General features: G+C 42.0%; 1 protein-coding gene across 1 annotated transcript; it reads left to right on the top strand.

The window, feature by feature from the left end:
* Positions 1 to 72: 72 nt before the first annotated feature.
* serpinf1 (serpin peptidase inhibitor, clade F (alpha-2 antiplasmin, pigment epithelium derived factor), member 1) lies at positions 73 to 19,233 on the top strand. Its single transcript, XM_039618188.1, has 17 exons — positions 73 to 216; positions 1,835 to 1,903; positions 1,996 to 2,224; positions 2,810 to 2,953; positions 3,051 to 3,093; positions 3,474 to 3,619; positions 3,965 to 4,107; positions 5,397 to 5,592; positions 8,179 to 8,525; positions 11,595 to 11,770; positions 13,861 to 13,921; positions 15,217 to 15,412; positions 15,922 to 16,077; positions 16,795 to 16,998; positions 17,437 to 17,576; positions 18,160 to 18,370; positions 18,550 to 19,233. The coding sequence occupies exons 2-17, from the start codon at positions 1,850 to 1,852 to the stop codon at positions 18,795 to 18,797; spliced, it is 2,694 nt and encodes an 897-aa protein (XP_039474122.1). The 5' UTR covers positions 73 to 216; positions 1,835 to 1,849; the 3' UTR covers positions 18,798 to 19,233.
* The last annotated feature ends 3,757 nt before the right edge of the window (positions 19,234 to 22,990 follow it).

The raw sequence follows: 22,990 nt of genomic DNA, 5'->3' as shown, positions 1-22,990 counted from the left end.
TGTCTGTCAGACTGTATAATGTTTTTTACATTGCGTGGCGGCAGCAGACACCAGGTTGATCATTAACTAGCCAGCAGAGGAGTGGTAGTAGTCGGGTCCAGGTGCTACGCTGTCCAGCCTGGAGAAGGTTGGTTTGTATTTCTTTACTTTTATTTTATCTCACCTTTTAAACCCTTTTGATCCCCATCATCTGTCTCCACATCAGACAAAAGTCAGGTGAGTTCAAGGATGTCTTCATCTACCGAAACCTTCGTGCATTTGATCTCTAGAGAGAAATTTGCAGTCAGCGACTTTTATCTACAATATCTGTATATAAGTTGAATTTTGAAGTGCACTCTGCAGAGGAGTATGTATATGACGGTGAGCCTGATCGCTTTATGTAGTGATGGTGTATTTATGTGGTTCTGTGCATTCGCTGTTCTGTGTATTCTGCGTACTGCAGCCAAAAAAGGTTCTGAAACAGTAACCTTTAGTCTCCTGGTAAACACAGCAGCCATATCTGAAACGTCAACTCAGTCTGAACCTAGCAAAGGAATATTTACATATCAATAACCCTGAAAGCTTTCATACTGAGGAGCATAGGTGTGCAGATGTTGGCCTTATGTTCCATCTTGCGTTGGTCCAGGCTAAAATACCCTGAGTAATATTGCATGTACCACATGTAAATATACTGTTACCTTTGGTTCCTAGAGGATGAAACCCAACTGTCACCGCAGGGATGTTCTGGGTTTCCTTTAGCATTTAGAATGCTACTTGTTCAGCGTTTAGGTCCAGTACAGAATATTTCTGAACCAGTTTCCCTGAGCCTCAGGTGTACTCGGAGGTGATACTCATATACTGTGTTAACATGTTTTTATCCCTAAAACTCTCCAGCTGGGGAATGTTATGCTTACATTGTTGTTGTTGTCTTGTACTTCATTTTGCATGATGTTAACAGTCTGATCCGGCCCTCGCTCATCACATCAAAACACCAAGATTAGGATGGCAAAACCAGCGAGTGACATCACTGTAGCTACGTTCTTATTGGTGCAAGAAGTGGAAAAACTACTGCTAGATAATATTTTTTCAGCATTTATGTAGCTGTGTTCTTTCTGGTTAAAAGACTTAAATTAGTACTAAGGAAAATAACATTTAAAAAAAATAAGGTACAAAAATAAATAAATAAAAATCAATGAATTGCACCCAGCGGGACTTTATACCCTCAGGGAAACTGTGTCCCCCTATTCTTTTAATCAGTTCAAAAGTCAATGAAAAGAGATCTTAAAAAGGAGTAACCCTGTACATGTATCTGGGAACTTTGATGGCTGTTTCCGTTCCCATTTTATAATAATCCTCCATCCATCCATCCATCCATCCATCCATCCATCCATCCATCCATCCATCCATCCATCCATCCATCCATCTTCATCCGCATTATCCGAGGCTGGGTCGCGGGGGCAGCAGCCTAAGCAGAGAAGCCCAGACCTCCCTCTCCCCAGCCACCTCCTCCAGCTTATCCGGGGGAACACCAAGGCGTTCCCAGGCCAACCGAGAGATACAATCTCTCCTGCGTGTCCTGGGTCTGCCCCGGGGCCTCCTCCCGGTGGGACATGCCCGGAACACCTCACCCAGGAGGCGCCCAGGAGGCATCCTTGTCAGATGCCCGAACCACCTCAACTGGCTCCTTTCGATGTGGAGGAGCAGCGGCTCTACTCTGAGCCCCTCCCGGATGGCCGAACCTCTCACCCTATCTCTAAGGGAGAGGCCAGCCACCCTTCGGAGGAAGCTCATTTCTGCCGCTCATTAAATAATCCTCATTAAAATGAAACATGTTCTTCTTTCTTACATTTTTCAGGTTGACTGTTCAAAGATGAAGCTATATCCTCTTCTTCTCTTGCTTTGTCTCTGCCATCTGGGACTCACTGTAAGAATAACCTTGGTCTAAATAACTAAGAGGAAATACTTTCTGTGTAACTGTACACTAGAAAATAACCCAGTCTATCCTCATGTCTTCAGGAGGAGCCCAGTCCAGCACCTACAAATGTCAGTATAACAGAAGAAGACGAGGCGTCAGAGGGTGACAGCTGTGGAGGAGCGTTCAGCCCTGAGGCACACAGGGCAATAGGAAAGGCCACTGAGCAACTGGGTTTACAGCTCCTGGAAAATCTTCCTGTTAGTCCACAGCAGCCCAATGTCATCCTCTCACCGCTCAGCCTTGCTTTTGCCCTCGGTCAACTCACCTTAGGTCAGTTGTGGGTTAGAGGTTATATTTTCAATGCCATCTCTTTATCTGACAAATGTTGTAAAATATGATTTGCCAGCACCGTCACAAGACGAAACCTGTTAAATTCTTGATCACTTGCTTGAAATACAAAGATGAGGCAATGAATTTGATGGTGGGTCTGAGCTTTACTGTCAACAATGTTAAAAATGGTCATTTCCACCTTCTAATGAAGTTTGATATTTGACTTTGTGGTATCCTGGGCCAGCTGATTCAAAGTTTGGTTTGAACTTAAAGTGAACAAGAGAGACAGAATTAATATCAAATAGAAGAAGCTCAGCTCCTGAACCCCAAACAACAGAAAGTCTGCCAGTACTTCTGACTTGGTTTTAAATATGGTTTCATTCAACTTCATAGAAGCTGTTTGTCTACTGTGAATTCTCTTTTTTCTCAGTCCACATGCAAAAGGAACAAACATCATAAACACCAACAGCCTACATTTTGTATTTTTCTACACAAGACAGAAGCAGACATGTTGTGATGAAGCTTAGGAGCTGGGTATGAAATGTATTTCTTTGATTTTATTATGTGATCTGATTTTTCTCGAAGGTGCTCGCACTGAGACAGAGAACCTGCTACTAAAGACCCTTCATGCCCACGGTCTGGCATGCTACCATCATGCACTGGGAAGCCTAGTACCTCATTTTAGCCACACATCATTGGAGGTAGCAGCACGCATGTACCTGAAGCCAGGTATGAGATGATGAATATTGTACTCGTGGTGATTTATCGTAAGATTGGTATGAATCTGGACTTTTATTTGTACTTTTTCCTATTCGTTCTATCTCAGGATTTAAAGTGAAGGCGTCCTTTGTTGAAGAGTCTCTGCACAGGTATAATTTACATTTGGGAAAGTATTGCACAAAGTTACAGAGAAGCAGCCAAGTTTAGTTTTGAGACAGAAGACACTTTTGGTGGAATAAACAGATGAAACTAATTTGTTTCACATGTTCTTGTTTGTTTACGGTTTTACGGTCTGTTAGGTGGTGCAACAATGCTCAAAATCAATTAAGATATTAAGAAGAAAGCTAAAGAGGGCCTGAGAGCATGACCAGAAATGTATACTGGATAATACAGAACGTCATGTTAAAATATATAATTTTATATTTGATGCAGGTAAAAAAAATAGGCAAAAATGAGAAAAGATACCTCTCTTAAACGTCTGTTCATTACTTTTGTCTTGTATGTGCCATGTTGATATGATTTTTTCCAGGTACAAATCACAGCCTGTTCCTTTAGTCTCTATGGAGGAGGTCAACCAGTGGGTTGAGAATGTTACCAATGGACACATCCCCAATTTCCTAGAAAGTATTCCACACGACGTGGTGCTTATGCTCATGAATGCTGTATACTTCAAAGGTGACCCACTCCACAAAACAAAACTCTTCATTATTGTGTTTTACAGTCAGAGAAAAGATGGAAAAAAGCTAAATCTTTCCTCATTAACAGGACAAATACATGAAAGTTTTCTGAAGGGAGAAATCTGTCCTGGCCAGGGAGGACATCATTATCAAGAAACAGTACCACTGTAATATGAGTAGACAGCACATTGTGCAAACCAGGGATGCTTCTTATGCTATTAATGAGCACTGTAAAGAAAAGACGTGATACAGTGTGATTATGTACAGCCGCTTTAATAACAGAGAAATAAACAAACTGAATTTAAGTTGCTAATGATTCTGCCTTATTTCCACTTTTCATCAGGTCAGTGGCAAACACAGTTTGACCCACAAGCAACATCAAAGGGAGAGTTTTACTTGGACAGTCAGAACTCTGTGTCAGTGGACATGATGAAATCTGTCCAGTACCCTTTACGCCTGATGTATGATTCCAAACTGGAAGCACAGGTAACACCAACGTCTGGGGCAGCAGCAGTGATGGCACAACATGGAACATAGACAGAAACCATGTGACTTGAAAGGCATATTTGTTGTTTGTGATAAAATCTCAAGATGTAATTTTTTTTTTTTTTAAATTCTATAAAAATCTTAAATTTGTTTAGTCTTATAGCAGCTGTGGAAGCTCACCTATGCCATGCCTTAATCCAGAGAACCAAAGAAAAATGAATCTTCCCATTAAACTTTTTTTGTGATTTCCTTCCTCTTTTGAGTTAAAAGAGGCTGCCCAAACACATAAGACATCAATGTAAAGCCCAGGATGTCATCTATTTAATACACCAGGACGTATTAGTCCCAAAAGTTTGGTTCTGTTCATCTGGACGTAGCGTTTTCAGTGGGAGAAACATTTCTTCACTCATCCAAGTGACTTCTTCGGTCTCAGCTGACTGCAGGTTTCCCCAATCTTATAAACTGTACATTTGCACAGTGACTGAAAGTAGCACCACTGAATGAACAATGGGCTGTGAGGTCAGTTCCTTGATCATTAATATGCAAATTCTCATGACCATTGATCAATAACTACTGATCAATAACCATGAGTCCCATTCACAGAGAGTTGGCGAATGGCTGCAATCACAGCATTGTAAGATGGTGACAGATGTACCCTTAGGCCCCCTCCTCGATTCAGAGATGGTCTTTCCCTTTTCACGTAAATGGCCTCCTTGACTCCGCCCTCAAACCAGCGTTCTTCCCTGTCCAGGATGTGTACATCCTCATCATTGAAAGAGTGTCCACTGGCCTGTAGGTGTAAATAGAGTGCAGAGTCCTGGCCTGACGAGGTGGCTCTGCTATGTTGTGCCATCCTCTTAGCCAGAGGTTGTTTGGTTTCCCCGATGTATAAATTCTGGAAATCCTCCTGGCACTTAACAGCGTACACTATGTTACTCTGTTTGTGTCGGGGGACCCGATCCTTGGGGTGGACCAGTTTTTGGCGCAGCGTGTTTTGGGGTTTAAAAGCCACAGAGACCCGGTGTTTGGAAAGGACTTATTAGGATAGCTCAAATAAGTCGAAAGATCAAAGAACAAATGTGCATTACAGAGGACATAAATGAATAGGCTGGTTCTCAGGAGGTTAATCAATGGTGTCTTACCAAAGGCAAAAACAAAAGTTGATTTCTCAGTTTCCCATCCAAAGTTGCAAGCCTCATCTTCCAGCCTGTTCCCTTCAACTTTTAGTTTATATGTTGAGATGAAGTTGAGGAAAAGACCTAGATAAAATATCGTTTTCTCTTGTCCAGGTTGCCAGTTTTCCCTTCAAGGGAAACACCAGCTTCTTAATCATCCTTCCCAGAGGAAACCTGTTGTCAGTGCTTCCCAAACTAAACATCTCCGACCTCTACAGATCTCTACCTCAGGAGAAACTGATGCAGGTGAACCTGCCTAAAGTGAAGCTGGAGTACCAAAAGGAGCTCCAGGCGGCTCTGACCAACATGGGTAAGAAACTGAACGAGTCACTGAAGCCATCTTGAATTTTGAGGATTTCTTTGGACTTACAGTTGAGGACAACATTTTTAGTCCTGCAATGAATATTTTATTTATACAGGGAGTGCAGAATTATTAGGCAAGTTGTATTTTTGAGGAATAATTTTATTATTGAACAACAACCATGTTCTCAATGAACCCAAAAAACTCATTAATTTCAAAGCTGAATGTTTTGGAAGTAGTTTTAGTTTGTTTTTAGTTTTAGCTATTTTAGGGGATATCTGTGTGTGCAGGTGACTATTACTGTGCATAATTATTAGGCAACTTAACAAAAACCAAATATATACCCATTTCAATTATTTATTTTACCAGTGAAACCAATATAACATCTCCACATTCACAAATATACATTTCTGACATTCAAAAACAAAACACAAAACAAATCAGCGACCAATATAGCCACCTTTCTTTGCAAGGACACTCAAAAGCCTGCCATCCATGGATTCTGTCAGTGTTTTGATCTGTTCACCATCAACATTGCGTGCAGCAGCAACCACAGCCTCCCAGACACTGTTCAGAGAGGTGTACTGTTTTCCCTCCTTGTAAATCTCACATTTGATGATGGACCACAGGTTCTCAATGGGGTTCAGATCAGGTGAACAAGGAGGCCATGTCATTAGTTTCTCTTCTTTTATACCCTTTCTTGCCAGCCACGCTGTGGAGTACTTGGACGTGTGTGATGGAGCATTGTCCTGCATGAAAATCATGTTTTTCTTGAAGGATGCAGACTTCTTCCTGTACCACTGCTTGAAGAAGGTGTCTTCCAGAAACTGGCAGTAGGACTGGGAGTTGAGCTTGACTCCATCCTCAACCCGAAAAGGCCCCCACAAGCTCATCTTTGATGATACCAGCCCAAACCAGTACTCCACCTCCACCACCTTGCTGGCGTCTGAGTCGGACTGGAGCTCTCTGCCCTTTACCAATCCAGCCACGGGCCCATCCATCTGGCCCATCAAGACTCACTCTCATTTCATCAGTCCATAAAACCTTAGAAAAATCAGTCTTGAGATATTTCTTGGCCCAGTCTTGACGTTTCAGCTTGTGTGTCTTGTTCAGTGGTGGTCGTCTTTCAGCCTTTCTTACCTCGGCCATGTCTCTGAGTATTGCACACCTTGTGCTTTTGGGCACTCCAGTGATGTTGCAGCTCTGAAATATGGCCAAACTGGTGGCAAGTGGCATCTTGGCAGCTGCACGCTTGACTTTTCTCAGTTCATGGGCAGTTATTTTGCCCCTTGGTTTTTCCACACGCTTCTTGCGACCCTGTTGACTATTTTGAATGAAACGCTTGATTGTTCGATGATCACGCTTCAGAAGCTTTGCAATTTTAAGACTGCTGCATCCCTCTGCAAGATATCTCACTATTTTTGACTTTTCTGAGCCTGTCAAGTCCTTCTTTTGACCCATTTTGCCAAAGGAAAGGAAGTTGCCTAATAATTATGCACACCTGATATAGGGTGTTGATGTCATTAGACCACACCCCTTCTCATTACAGAGATGCACATCACCTAATATGCTTAATTGGTAGTAGGCTTTCGAGCCTATACAGCTTGGAGTAAGACAACATGCATGAAGAGGATGATGTGGACAAAATACTCATTTGCCTAATAATTCTGCACTCCCTGTATATTTGTCAATGTGGAGATGTTATATTGGTTTCACTGGTAAAAATAAATAATTGAAATGGGTATATATTTGTTTTTTGTTAAGTTGCCTAATAATTATGCACAGTAATAGTCACCTGCACACACAGATATCACCCTAAAATAGCTAAAACTAAAAACAAACTAAAAACTACTTCCAAAAACATTCAGCTTTGATATTAATGAGTTTTTTGGGTTCATTGAGAACATGGTTGTTGTTCAATAATAAAATTATTCCTCAAAAATACAACTTGCCTAATAATTCTGCACTCCCTGCATTTTTAATTTTTTAGCAGCATAGAGCTTTTTTTTTTCCAATTATTTTTTAAAAGTCAGGTCAAGGCTCCAAAAGCCCAAAGGCGATATAAGGGTGGTGGCTCACAACAGTTTTTGTTTCATTGGATCATTTTAGTTCAGCTGGGTGTCTTTCCTTTTGTTATATTTCTTTAAGAGTTCAAAATGTGTTAATTATATAAATAAAATGTAATTTTCTCTGTAGCACTTCATGGATTTCATAAGCAACACACCTTATTTGTTCACAGAAAGCATAAAAGTAAAAAACAATATATACAGTGTTATCTTCATTTTAGAGGTCAAAAAGTATTTGCGGCTCCCAGTGTTTTCTCTTACGTGGAAACTGGGTCCAAATGGCTCTTTGGGTCTTAAAGGTTGCTGACCCCTGCCCTACTGTATATAACTGAGGACATTTTGGTGCATACCAACTGCCAACTGACTATTACTCCAGTTCAGAGTTCATGTCGGTCCTGAGAATGAAAAAAAGAGCCAAACTTATGAAAGTGTGTGGTTCCACAAGTTGTTGTTACCTGCAGGGGCTGACCAAAACTTCTTAGTCTGCAAGCGTTTGACCTTTGTCTCTGTTTCTCATTGTGTCCATCAGGCCTTGGCTCTCTGTTCTCTGGTCCTGACCTCTCTGGGATATCGGACCAGCCCCTCACGGTGACCGGCATCCGGCACGCCAGCACAATAGAACTCAGTGAAGAAGGCGTCGAGGCCTCCGCCACCACCGTTGTAACCTCCATGCGCTCAGTCTCCATGTTCTCTGTAAACTCCCCTTTTCTTTTTGCTCTCGTCGATGACGCCTCCCTGACCCCCCTCTTCATGGGCATCGTCACAAACCCTGCCCCTGACAACCCCATGCTGAATGATGAGTCCCACAACAAGCAGTCATACAAACCCATCTCTGGTAATGGGAATGGTACTATAGACTTCCCTGAGTTTTTAACTGTTTAAAATTAAAGAAAAAACATTTGGGGAAAACAAACTATTTAGATTTGCTTACAGTAAGAGACTGGAAATCAATATACATGTAAAAGCACTTCTAAAGTTCATTAATTATACTTGATGTCTTATTTGTTTCATCCTAACTCCTTCTCTGTAAAACAAAATGAGCCCTTTTTCCAAAGTGTCAGTCATTTTCCCTTTAAAGCAGATTTAAGGCCCTTTCACACTGGATGCAGCACATGCAGCACATGCAGCACATGCAGCGCTGCGCTCTGAAACCCTTTCAGTTCTATTGTTTGCGCTGCGCAATAATGGTTTCCCGCTGTGCCAAGGTAAGCGCAGGCACAGCAGCGTGGAGTACTCATGCGTGCCGCGGTCAAAGTTCAAAGTTGAACTTTTTCTACCTAGCGGTGAGCGCAGCGCATGCCGCATCTGATGTGAAAGTGCATTTAGAATTACAGCCGAGGAAACGGCTGGTGTTCACAAGTTATTGTAGTTTAACAAAAAAATACAGATGCAGTAATCGGTTGTTCCATAAAGTTCATGCGAAGACTTTTAATAATGACATTTTAAACATAAACATAGGTTTCTGATGAAGTGTTCAGTGACTGCTGGTGCGTTTCAAGCTTTACATACAAATTCATAAAAGTTGTTTGATACAAAAAGAAAGTTTTCCACAAAATTGTACATCATGAATGTTGTTTTCTTACAGAAGTTTCATTTTTGTGTGTTGATTTTATTTTAAGAGATGAAATGGAATAAACAAAAAAGCTAACAGTGAAGATTACACCCACACACCCAGAATGAATATTTTACATTTTATCATGAAATAACCTACAGATGATTTTTTGTACAATGCCTGTATGCTGCAGGTTTCGAAGGTTTAATGTACTTCGTACTTTAACGGCCACTTTCTGTGTATGCAGCTTTGAACTGACCTGAATGAATGCATGTTCGCATAGTTTCAAAATCTGGCTTACGTCTCTTGTGCATCTTAATGTTTTTCCTGTAGTTTTTGGGCTACTTTAAAGTAATCCGTCAGTTGTTCTGTTGTCTCAAAAAAACGAAACAGAAACAGATTTTTTCAGAAATTTAACTTCATCAAAATCCAGTGTGAGTGAAAGAATAAAAGAGAAGGAATGCAGCAGGCTCACAGTTTAGCTGAGGCTGTTAGTCACACACGGTACAGTATTTATACATGATTAGTTTCCCCATCAATGCTAGCGAGAACATTCTCATTCCCAATGTGTAACATACCAACGATTTGTCACAGCCTGAGGCGTCTCATAGTAACACAAGAGGTACCCTTCTGCATCCTTATGAGACGCTCCGGATTCTCTATTGAATCCAACAGAATGCCGCTCATGGCTGTAACACGCACTTCAAGCAGAGGCTCCAGTCCTCCATTCCAGCCCTAACCATAACCATAACTAACTTGTGTCCTTGGGCAAGACACTTCACCCGTTGCCTACTGGTGGTGGTCAGAGGGCCCGGTGGCGCCAGTGTCCGGCAGCCTTGCCTCTGTCAGTGCGCCCCAGGGTGGCTGTGGCTACAATGTAGCTTGCCATCACCAGTGTGTGAATGGGTGGATGACTGAATGTAGTGTAAAGCGCTTTGGGGTCCTTAGGGACCAAGTAAAGCGCTATACAAATACAGGCCATTTACCATTTAACTGTATCAGATAGTGTTTTCCAAAGGGATTCGGGATCAGAATGTAAAACACTTCTACATGTATAGATTCATTAGCTCTCATGTCTTTGAATGTGTAACATACCGGCGATTTGTCACATAGCATCAGTATGTTATGTGTTTGGGTGCTAGCAGCCACATTAGTGACACTAACAGGGTTTTCTTATTGCTGTCACTGACTCGCTCCATTTTCAGGTCACAGAAGTGCAAACACAGTTCAGAAAAAGTCGAGACTCTGTATAAAAAACAGGCTGCAATGATTTGATATCAGATGTTAAAAAAAGAGAGACACTGCATGAAAAATATTATCAACACTAAAAGTTGGGATAGTGCCAAATAAATACATAAATAAAAGATGCTGGAAAAGTAACAAAAGTAACAAGTAAAGAAACAGCTGGATGGGCAGCCAATCAGGTTCATTTTCAGCAGGTCAGTAGATGGTTCATTAATCTGCAAAAAATTGCATCTATACATCTGCAAATACAATTACAGAGTAATGTTCATCAGCGTTAACAATGAAAACTCAATATCTGATCAGAGTATATGATATCATCAAAAGATTTGAACAATCTGGAGAAATCTCTGTACGCATGGGACGAGCCTGAAAATCACTGGCTGCCATTGACCTTCACGTGCTCAGCAGCACCGTATTAAAGACAGACGTGGTTCTGTGATGGAAAACGATCATGAGCTGAAGGTAGACTCAAAGGCAGGTGTAGAAATAATAAATTTAATAAAACAACAGTGGCACATGCAGTAGAGAATAAAGACAGCCAGATCAGTCACAGGTGAAGAAGGCGCTTTAACCAAAGTTGTAAGGTTTGTTCAGAAACAGATGACAGATTTTTATCTGAGCTTCAGAGCCAGAGGAAACTTTTCAAACTACGTGGAAACCGTTCTGACATTAGGCTGTCTGACACACTTTCAGTTTGGCTAGCAGGACATCACATCTCCAAACAAACACATTTCCCATGTGTGGGACTAATAATGGTTATCTTATCTTATCTTAAAAACACTGGAGCAGATATGTCACATCATGGACGACAGCAGTGTTCTGATAATATAACTGACAGTTTTAATTCTTTTCATTCAAATGGACTCTGGGTAAAAGGGGCGGAGCATGAACACCTCCAGGTTTTTTTCATGCAGATGGATACTTTGTGTTTGAGCAGCACTTGGACCACAAACAGGCACACGAACGTGCACAGAAAAATGTGTGGAGGCCAGAAACCATTGGGCGGTGTCATGTGATGATGTACTTCTTTTATCTACAGTCTTTGCTTCGAGTCAGCTGATTTCTCTGAAACAGTGCTGAGCTGTTGTTTCTTCGTGTTCTCTCAAAACTTCAGTTATTTTTAAAGTCTTTACACTTTTTATTAAACTACAGAATTTTTAAAAGCTTCGTTTTTTTCTGGATCTGTGCGCGCTCCCGCTGCCTCTGCTGGCAGCAGCTGGATGCGCGCCGCTGAGGGTGCGGAGACAAGAGGCGTCAGCGGGGAGGAAGACTCACTTTCTGAGCAGGCAGAGACGCTGATCGACGTGGAGAAGAGAGCGGAGAGGTGAGTAACTCTCGCTCTACTGGATTTGAACTTTTTTGCGTCGTTATATTTGCGCCAGCTGGGAAAAAAGTAAAACTTGGACGTTTTCGTAGCAGCCCAGCTCAGATCAGATCAGACATGAAGCACAGGAAGGTTTTCTGCAGAATTCAGCGCAGCGCTTTGATTCAGACTTTGTGAAAAACTTGGTCAGGTCGGTGTTTCTCAGACACGCTGCGTTTTTCCTCCTGTTCAGCAGCCAATCTGGGCTTTTCCACTCAGCAGGTTATATAAGACCAGCAGGTCAGAGTCACTAAAACCAGACAGACGATCATCAGCTTCAGTCTGTAAAGACATTTTTAATTTTTCTAAATTGTCATGGTTCTGATAAAACCGAGGATTTTTAATAAGTTTGCAGGTTTGAGGTTATTTGGGGTTGTAAAGAGTTTGGCGCCAAGAAAAACGTTTCACTGTGGAATATGTTCAGGTTAGTGACCTGGACTTTAAAACCCCCTGATGTGATATCAGAGAGTTCACAAACAGCCAATGACAAAACGTTCCAGTGAGGACCGGAGACAAGTTAGTGCAGGAACAGGAGTGTGCTGAGTCAGCTGGTCTGCAGGGCGGGGGATGAGCGCGCGAGCACACAAAGACACACACGCACATTTTCGCTCTCTCTCTCTCTCTCTCTCTCTCACACACACACACACACAGTAGTCCAGGATGAGACGTCACCTCTCTGTACTCGTTTACACTGACGTGTGTCATTGACTCACTCGCAGTTCAGCAGAAACACTGTTGTGTTCTCGGGGCGCGTGCGCAGGTATTTTTATCCACGCACTAAAATGACAAATCATTAGGTACATCTCACCCAGCCCTCAGTTTGATGTCAGTGTGATATCTGCTGCCGACACGCACACGTGTGAGTTTTCATTAACCCTGAGCTTGGACTCACGGGCTCGGGCTTCCTGTCACTCTTCACATACCACCACCGCCTTATGAAGCCCAGAGATGTTACTGGTGCTGGGTTGGATCCAGTTTTTGCCCTCAGAGCAGAACTGGAAACATCTCTGTTCCACCACATCCCAGAGATGCTCAGATAATCTCCACATTCACCTCTGGGTAACAGTTCAGTTAACTCCAAGAAACCAGTTTGAGATGATCTGAGCTTTGACGCATGGAGGACAGAGGTCAGCTTCATAAAGTTCAGGTCTGTGTGTGACGTTAGGATTAAAAGCAGCAGCAGCAGCGAGCTCCTCACAGACTCTGATCAGGTCACTGTGAGCAGTTCAAGGACATTTTTCTAAGCTGAGCTGATTCAGTGAGGCTGTAAAGCACAGATTCTTTTATTTCTCTCATAAATGTTTAAAATATCTTAGATTTAAACCCACCTAACTGACGACATGTTATCTCTGAGTTTATGAAGCTGCAGGAAAGAAAAGATGAGACACTGCGACCATCAGGAGGTTAAAGAAGAAGAAGAAGAGAGCGTCTGGGTTTTCCATCAGGCCTGTGGTTTGTGTGTGTGTGTGTGTGTGTGTGTGTGTGTGTGTGTGTGTGTGTGTGTGTGTGTGTGTGTGTGTGTGTGTGTGTCTGAGCTTCAAATGACAGACCTCTGTTTATGTAAAAGCATGAGCAGCAGGTCCAGATGTGTGTGGAACAAAGAAAGCATTGTGTGTGTGTGTGCGTGTGTGTGTGTGTGTGTCAGACTTACTCTTTAATGAACACTGAGCTCAGACCTGAGATCATGATTTGTGTCCCGATGAGCAGCTCAGAGTTTGTTACATAACCTGATATAAACTTCACAGAGTTTCCACAGCTCTGCTTCTGGCTCTGACTCTAATCTTTGTCTTTGAATTTTGCCTTTGTTTTGGATAATTTCGTCTCTGTAGCCTCTGTGGCGGCTGAACTTGTTTTCTTTACTCGTCCTCTGGACTTGGTTTGGCTCAGCCTTTCTTTGCACTTATGGAGAAATTAGAGGCATTTGGTTTGACGCAGAGGGCGTCCCTGCCTGAGGAACAGCAGCTGTGAGATGATATATGAAATATGGTTAATTTCCTTCTCTGTTTGAGGAAATGTGTAAAAACTTTTGTTTCTTTGTGTTTGGATTTCAGGATGAAGCGAACGACTTTCCTGCTGCTGTTTGGAGTCGTGCTGAGCTTCTGTGATGCTCAGGTATCAACATCTGCCATCCACACACATTTTCTGGGCTCCTGTTTCCTCAGTTATGTAATTTACATCCCAAGAGCCAGAACACTGGAGCCACAGACAGTAAAAAAGATGGATGTATCCAATGTCACCCCACCCACTGGTTTGATTTATGAAGCCTCGAGGTGAGCGTCTTCGCTCTCTCCTATTCTCACTGTAAAGCCACACACTGATTAACTAACGACTCTAAACCACAAGGCAGACTTGAAATGAGCGACCGCGCCCATAAAGTGTCTGCTGAGGTCAGAGAACAGGAGCTGAAGGCTGTTTCCCACAGACGTCTCTGCAGCGCAAAGTCCCTCTGCAGACACAACAGTCGCCCCCTGGTGGCCTTTAGAAAGATCGCAGGTTTCGGGTGCTTAAGCTCCGGCTTCACTGGAAGCTACATCCATCTTTAATCAGTCTGTGGCTCGGACATCGAATTTTAAAACATGTTTGAATTTGATGGCAGCAACATGCCTTAAAAAGCTGCAACATAAACAACATGAAGACGAAACGTTGGTGGAAAATCTCAGAGCTGATGAGGTCAATTAGTGATGTGACTGTGTGTAAAAAGATGACCTACCCGTGCCCTAAAGGACGAGCTTTGACGCTTCAGGATAGATCAATGAAGATGTGGTTTGACAAACATTAGAATGGTTTCTGGGTTTTTCCAAAGGTGGCTGCACTGGCTGAGACCACCCTCAGTTTAAAAAGAGCTTCAGGGATTACCCCTTTCAAGGTAAAGAGTTCAAACTGAAGCACACTGACAGGTTTATGAACAACATGTGCTGCCATCCACATGATGTTTGCTTCAGAGATGCCCTGTCTGTCTAAGATCCTACAAGGAGGAATATTTGGCTTTAAGCTACAGCAGCTGTTCTCCCAAACACTTACAGTGTTGTTAAATGATGAGCTAACACACTGACACATGTTCCTGGCATTAAATCACAATTTGGAAAGCAAATACAATCAGAGTGGGTTTCTGTTGTCTTGCTGAAATCGGGGAAATCTAGTATTTCATGTGTACTTGCACATTTTTCACATCATTAAAGGCTTTAAATGCTTTGGAGATGCTGAACAGGATCATTGTTATTTAAACTTTACTACAGATGTGTGACTTGAAACAAGAAAACCAAATAAAAAAAATGAAGCAAACCTGTGCAGACACTGATGAAGTATCACTCCTCTTCAATGAACACAGCCTTGTTCAGAGTTATTAGTGGAGCGAAGGTTCAAAGTTCAGTTAGTCCAGAAATCTTTCCCTCATTGCTCCGTTGCAGTCTGAGACGGGCGGCGAGGAGGCGGCCGGAGAGGAGGAACACGTGGAGCTCTTCACGACTCCGACTACAAAGATGGGCGCTGCCACCTCCGACTTCGGTTACAACCTTTTCCGTGCCCTGGCGAGCCGCGACGCTTCCACCAATGTCTTCCTGTCCCCGCTCAGCGTGTCCGAGGCGCTGACTCAGCTGTCCATGGGTGAAGACACAAACACACAAATTCAGTCCAAACCCGAGCTTTGGCTTTAGTGTTGGTACGAGCTCAGAGGCCAGACTGGCTCAAGGTCATTCGTGTTTGCTGCTCCCAAAAACACCGTCAGTGTCACGGGATCAGTTTTGTTTTTTCTCCATTGTGAATTATTTAGTCTGTTTTTGTACTTCTGTGATTAGTTTTCCTCTGTTCAGTTTCAGCTAGGCTAAGATTGTACAACAGTGCCACCCTGTGGAGGAGGTGGACACAAGAGCCTTAGTGGAGAATATTCATTTAAAAATAGAGACATTCTTACAGTAAAAGTGATGCCCACGTCTGTTTCTCTAATGAATAAAACAGTTGTGTCAGAGGTTTACTGTATTTAGTGTTACATTGTTTTATATTTCCATTTCTTGTGTTGTAAAGCACTTTGTGATTTTTATCTGTGAAAAGTGCTATATAAATATATTTTTACTTACTTACTTGTGACCTTAACACAAGCCCTCCTGTCCTCCCAGGAGGATCTGAGCATGCTCAGAGGCAGCTGTACAGGGCCCTGAGGTACCACACCCTGCAGGACCCTCAGCTCCACAACACCCTGAAGGACATGCTGGCGTCAGTCAGGACGGCGGGGAAAGGCCTGAGTACCGCTGCACGCTTGTACCTGGCGAGACGTGAGTTCACGTTGGGGTTGAATGGAGTCTAAACATCAGCTGTGACTTTGCAGCTAATCCAAAGCAACAGAACACAAATTTGGCTCATTTCTTTTCTATGTCCTGCTTCAGGTTCTCATTCCTACTTCTCCTGAGCAGCTTAGCATGATCTTTAAAAACAAAAGCGCTTATTTATTTGATGTGTTACACAGAAACTTAAAAAAGGCATATGAAAGGTGCAGTTATAGTCCTGTAATGTCTATTTAGGGACCTTATCCATTAAACCCAGTTTTTCTGGTTGGCTTTCTTCTGGAAGCCTGCTGAGGGGCAGTGCCTGGGGCCCGTGAGCTGGACCCGATCACCATAGAAAAAACTGTGTTTGGCTCAGTTGTGTTTCAACCTTCTGGGAAGAGTTCTTGTAGAAATGCGAGGAAAACAAGTCAATGTGAGCAATAAAACCATCAGAAGCCTAAAAAGGTTTTTGTTGTTTAGTGGTTAAGAAAACATTGCAGTTTCATCAGATGCAGCTAAGTGAGCTAAGCACCTTCACCTTATCTTGAACCTTAATTTAATGTTTGAAATGTTTGGACTGAAATTAGTGACCGAGACCATAAGCTCTTCATGAACGTGTTTACTGAGGTGAGCGGCAGTAAAGGAGCCAGGTGGAACTGGTGGTGGCTCGCTGTCACGGCGTTTGAATCTTTATTTTGAAATCGTAATGTTCTCTCATGTTGTCAGGACTTCGTTTGAAGCAGGAGTTCTTTGGTCTTGTGGAGCAGCAGTATGGAGTTCGCCCCAAGGCGCTGCTGGGAGGATCCAAAGATGTGAAAGAAATCAACGATTGGGTGTCTCAGCAGACGGGCAAGAAGGTGCAGCGCTTTCTGACCAAGCCCCTCCCTCGTGCTGCCGGCATAAGCGTTGTGAGCGCCGCCTATTTTAAAGGTACATCTTCAGCTCTGCAGAGGCAGATATCTACGAATTAGTTAGAATTATCATATAAATAAAATCCATATGGTGAGTCAGAGATCAGTATTACTTATCAGATAACTGTAATAGTAAGAGTTTTTCCAAAATGCTTGTGTATGGCTTTATGTGTAGGTGAAGTGATCAGCTCACATGTTAAACGCACCTGAACTTTGAGGCAAGCGACTAAAGTTCTTAGGAACGGGACCTAACCCCGAGAGTTGACTAAAGACCGGTCGCTGCTACAAAGTGACCTTTATCCATTCAGCAAATCTTGGAAAAGTTGAAACTAATTCAAAGTTGGTTGTGTATCCAAGTCCTATGCCATTGAAACCATGAACAGGTTCTGACAAGTGATTGATCCTCAAAGTGAGTTTCAGCCATGATGAATCATGGGTTAGTTTCCTGTCCAAACAGGGAAGTGGACGACTCGGTTCGCTCAGAGTGGAGGGCTGGAAAACTTCCAGGTGGATGGCGCAGCACCCGTGCACGTTCCCATGATGCAACAGGATAACTACCCAGTGAAGATGGGGGTTGACTCGGACTTGGGCTGCACGGTGAGCGTGATGAATAAACGGATGCCAGTATAAAATCTATGTATGTTAGACCATAGTGCATATCATTATGTGCTGGGAGTAAACTTTAGAGTCTCTGCATGCAGGTTATTATTCAGTTTCATGTATATAAATTCAACAGCACTGTACTGATAATCAAAATAATCACATGATTAGTATTACAAAGGAAAAAAAATAATATAGGGTTGATATTTACTAAAGCAAACAAAGGCAGAGAGGAAAAACGCTGCTGAGCTCCTGGTAATGGAGCAGATCTAACAGAGCCATTCTACTTCCTTTCATTCATCCCATTGTACAAAAATAGGCTGCAGTTCAGCTGTACATACAGTAGGGGGCACTAATGAGCTGATACTTAATGAATAGAAATGCTAAATGACTAAAATAATTTTACCAGGTCTTTGACAAAAAAACACACATTTCTTATTAAGTTTAAAAATACTGCATTGACAATAGTCCTAAATCAAACAAGAATTCACGGCAGACTCCTTCGATGGAACCCGTCTCCGAACCATGGCTACAGGAGCGTAACTGCAACACATTTCTTTATGTTTTTCTCCTTGATCAGATCACTCAGATCCAGATGCAGGACGATGTCAGCATGTTCATCTTCTTGCCCGAGGATGTGACCTCCAACATGACCCTTCTGGAGGAGAGTCTGACCTCCGAGTTTGTCCAGGACCTCTCCATGACGCTACTTCCTGCCAAAGTGTCCATTACTCTGCCCGTCCTGAAGCTCAGCTACTCCACAGACCTGCTGCCGCTGCTCGGCGACCTTGGTCAGTTTGATCCACCACGTTTCTGACTCGAGGGTTCTAATATAGGAGTATATTAATATTTATATATCAATGATGACCTGTCCATTCAGAAAAAAAAAAACACTCATGAAGCTGTAGTAGTGTAGGCTTTTTCTGCTGATTGATTAACATGGACTTCCTCCTGCTCTCCCTCTCGGCAGGTCTCTCTGAATGGCTAGACAACCCGGAGCTGGAGAAAATCTCCACTCAGGCTGCCAAACTTATCTCTGTCAATCACAAGGTCACCATGGAGACAGCACCAGAGGGGAATCAGTATCCGAGCGACACAACGCCAAGCCACCTGACATACCGGGTGGACCGCCCCTTCCTCTACCTGATCCGGGATGAAACATCCGGGGCGCTGCTCTTTATCGGCCGGGTGGTCAACCCCAAAAGCCTGTCAATATAAAGCGCACACACACTTTTGCACACGTGTCTACATGGGGACCGCCATTGGCAGACTGTTTCAAAACTTATGTCTAAAACCCAGACTTAACTCTGAAACAGCCCTTTAAAAGTCTGAAAACGTCCTCACTCTAAAGACCTAAAACTCACATTGGTCCTCACAGAGACAGCTGTGCGCACACACACACACACACACACACACACACACACACACACACACACACACACACACACACACACACACACTCTTAGCAGGTCCTAGGAGGGATTTCAGGTGTTTGGCAGATGTCTGATTCTGATTATTATTTTTCATGTTGAAACGTGATCACGTTGATCTCGGCGGATACACAAACACACCCAAGATACTCAAAGGATTCTTTTTTAAAAAATCAAATATTGTCATTTCTGTTAAAAAGAAGTAAACACGACAATGAACCTGAGCACGTGTGTTTTGTTTCAGTTTGTCATTTACAGCTTCGGCGCATCTCATTTTGGCTCCAAATTCAGCACATTCAGATTAATGACTGTATGAAAGACAGACGTGGGTTCAGACTGCGTGATTGGAATAGAAAGCCAGACACACACACACTCACTCCATGGTGTGTGTGTGTGTGTGTGTGTGTGTGTGTGTGTGTGTGTACATGTTTAGACATCTTTGTGAGGACAAAAAATTGGCATGTTACTATACTTGCGGGGACCAACAAAACAAGGGACAAAACGCCGTCCCCACGAGTTTGAAGACTTTTTTGAGGCTCGAAATGTGGTTTTAGTGTCAGGGTTATGGTTAGGGTTAGGCAGCAGCTAGGGGAAGCATTATGTCAATGAGATGTCCTCATTAAGATATGAAAACGAGTCTGTGTGTGTCAGAGGGGTGTTTACAAACTGCCACCAATCAGAAACTGCATCCTTAGACTTTATGGACTGACACTGAGCTTAGTTCAGGTCTTTCTCTCTCGATCAGCATTTATTTGAGCACTTCTTCATTTCATTGATCTTTAGCTCCAAGTTTTGCATTTTTTGTTTTGAAAAAACAAAAATACATTTTAGCAAATGAAGCTCAGTTTAGACTTTTTTGGCTTTATTTTCTGCATTTTTGTTTTTCGGTACTTTTTGGTTTTTTACCCTTAAGCTGGCTGATATTTTGCTAATGTTATATAATTATGCTCATTCAGTAAGTTCAGCTTTAAACATTTCAAATATTTTTAAGGATTTCAGGCAAAATCTTCAAATTGCATTTTCGTTAGGAAATGCTTTTTCTCTTTACATGAGTCGCCTCTCATTCAGTGGCTTGAAGTAGAGATGCTGAAGATGTGGTGCTTGCTTTAGCCCTCATATTAAAACATTTGCTGATGACCCCTTTTAATATATTGATACCTTTCAGTGACCTCAGAGGGAGCTCAGAGCAGGGCACTGAGGTCAGACACTGACAGCTCCTTCTATGTGCATTAGTCTCAGTGGCACCCATTGCACTCTATAGAGCTCTGTGTGTCCAAAGGTTTGTTTAACCATGGAATCACTTTCATTGTAAAGGCCTTTCACATGAGAGAGTTGTGCTAAAGGGAGTTACTTCTGTTGAACACTGTAAAACAATCCAATATCTGAGGAAGACTCCATCTTTTCAACATTTAATATTTTAAGGGTTGAAACCTGCGTTCTTACACAGGGACAGGATTAGAATGCAGCAGTGTTGTCTGAAAGTGAAAGTTTACTTAAAGCAGCTGTAAAGTTGTGAACATGAACATCAATACACCAACAAAGTCTCGTCATAGCCCATCATTTTGTGCCTCTGTCGGTTCGAAGTAGAAACCTTCCCTGTCATAAACAATAAAAATCACCATTGTGTGGTTTTTGCTTTCTTAACTTATTCATGATATTTTTTAAAATGTTCAAACGGTCAGTCAGAAATAATAAAGGTCATTAAAGTTATCCATCCATTCATTATCTAACACCTGCTGAGCAGGTATTCCAAACTTTCTTCTCCTCGGCAAAACTTCATAGTTCCCAATGTATTTCCAGGCCAGATCGTATTCCCCACAGTGTCATGTTACACTCTGTCTGTCCCATAAGGGAGTTGCCCAGCTGGTGTGGATTGGGCTCAGTTTTCTGGTCCCTCTCAAATGGCTCCAGATGTCTGAACTCTAAAGCTGAGCTCAGCCACCCCATGGCAGAAACGCATTTCAGGGTCTTGTATTCACAGCATTACAATTCCCAGATAGGCTTTCATTAAATTTAGCTTGTATTTCTTATCCTAAAACTCTTTAAGGGCTCGTGGGATATTGTTTTCTTTTTGCCATACGCTTCAAATTGTTTTGTACTTGCAAAGGCATCATCATTTACAGGCTGCAGTCTGTTTCTGTGTGTCTAAATTAAGATCAAACCCAGGAGAGATATGGTATCTAACCAGACTCTTACTCTGGATGGCATTACCTTGGCCTCCAGTAACACTGTGAGGAACCTTGGAGTCATTTTTGACCAGGACATGTCCTTCAACGCACATATTAAACAAATATGTAAGACTGCTTTCTTCCATTTGTGCAACATCTCTAAAATTAGAAATATCCTGTCTCAGAGTGACGCTGAAAAACTAGTTCATGCATTTATTACTTCCAGGCTGGACTACTGTAATTCTTTATTATCAGGATGTCCTAAAAACTCCCTGAAAAGCCTTCAGTTAATCCAAAATGCTGCAGCAAGAGTCCTGACAGGGACTAGAAAGAGAGAGCAGATTTCTCCTGTTTTGGCTTCCCTTCATTGGCTTCCTGTTAAATCCAGAATTCAAAATCCTGCTCCTCACATACAAGGTCTTAAATAATCAGGCCCCATCTTATCTTAATCTTACTCATAGAGAATCATCTGCTTTTTGAGTTTTCTCTGTGTTACTGTAGGATCTTACAAAGTAGAGCACCTTGAGGTGACTGTTGTTGTGATTTGGTGCTGTATAAATAAAACTGAATGGAACAATTGTGATCAAATTAACCTCTAACATAATATCTACATGTCATTAAGCAATAATAAGTTATTAGTTACTACCTTCATTTCAACCCATTATTCTTCCTTGCCATGTCAGTTATACGCATGGATATAAATGTTAAATTTAGTTTAATAAGCTCATATATAATGTGTTTAATAACAGCATTTTTATATTTCATAAATGATCGATTAACCATGTAATAAAGTATTAATTCAAGTACAAATGGATCATTGAGGAAGTCTAATCAAACATTTATATATGTAATGATTAAGATTAGAGATGGCACGATACCACTTTTTTATGTCCGATACCGATATCATAAATTTGGATATCTGCCGATACCGATATGAATCCGATATAGTGTGTTTTTTAATCAATAAAACTGCTTTTTTAATATCTTGCTGCATTTTGTATAAGTTCATACTCAAGTTTAAATAAACAACAACACTAAAGCTATTCTGTTATACCTGTATGCAAAAAATACACTGCACCCAAAATATTTCATAGTTCAGCAACACTGATCAATCTAATAAACTTAAACCTGCTCCATCCTCCCTATTCTGGTATTTTAAAGAGTACTTAGCAGAAATATTAAGCAACCTAACTAATAGGGTTGCAAACTCCCAACAAAAAAAAGGGAACCACCCCCACCCTCCACCTCATGATGCTTAATCGATGTAATCAACTTTAATTTGATGCAGGGTGAAAAAAATGCACAGAATTAAATTATTTTTCAAGAATAATTAAATAGATTCAACATCTTTCTTCAACAGAACTGCAGACTGCACAGATGGTACCTTCCCAAAGGAAAAAGTACTATAGCTTACTAGGGTATATTAGACTTAACAGTTACTATATACAGTAATGGACTTCTGTACATTTTACATCAGATTAAAACTTTGGGTGTAAGATTCAGATAATTATTTATTAAAAGCGAGACATTTTAAATGAGAATAAGAAAGAAAAGTATGTCTTTGTGCCCCTTTTCCCTGTTCATGCCCTATTGGCCCCCTGGCTACACTTTGCTAGATCCGCCCCTGCACAGTTACCAGCCGTCAGCTACGTGAAAAGGATCCTGGTGTGAAAGTAATATTAAATAAATTCTAACAACAGCTTATCAAGCTTAAACGTGCTGCTGTTGTTCAGCCGCTGGTTTCCTCTTTCTGGTGCAAAGTGGGCCAAAAACAGAGAAGAGAGACGGACTCGCGACAGAAAAGCCGATCAGC

The sequence above is a fragment of the Oreochromis aureus genome, linkage group 10, assembly GCF_013358895.1.
Source record: "Oreochromis aureus strain Israel breed Guangdong linkage group 10, ZZ_aureus, whole genome shotgun sequence".
Taxonomy (NCBI): domain Eukaryota; kingdom Metazoa; phylum Chordata; class Actinopteri; order Cichliformes; family Cichlidae; genus Oreochromis; species Oreochromis aureus.
This window is presented reverse-complemented; position numbering and strand designations above follow the sequence as displayed.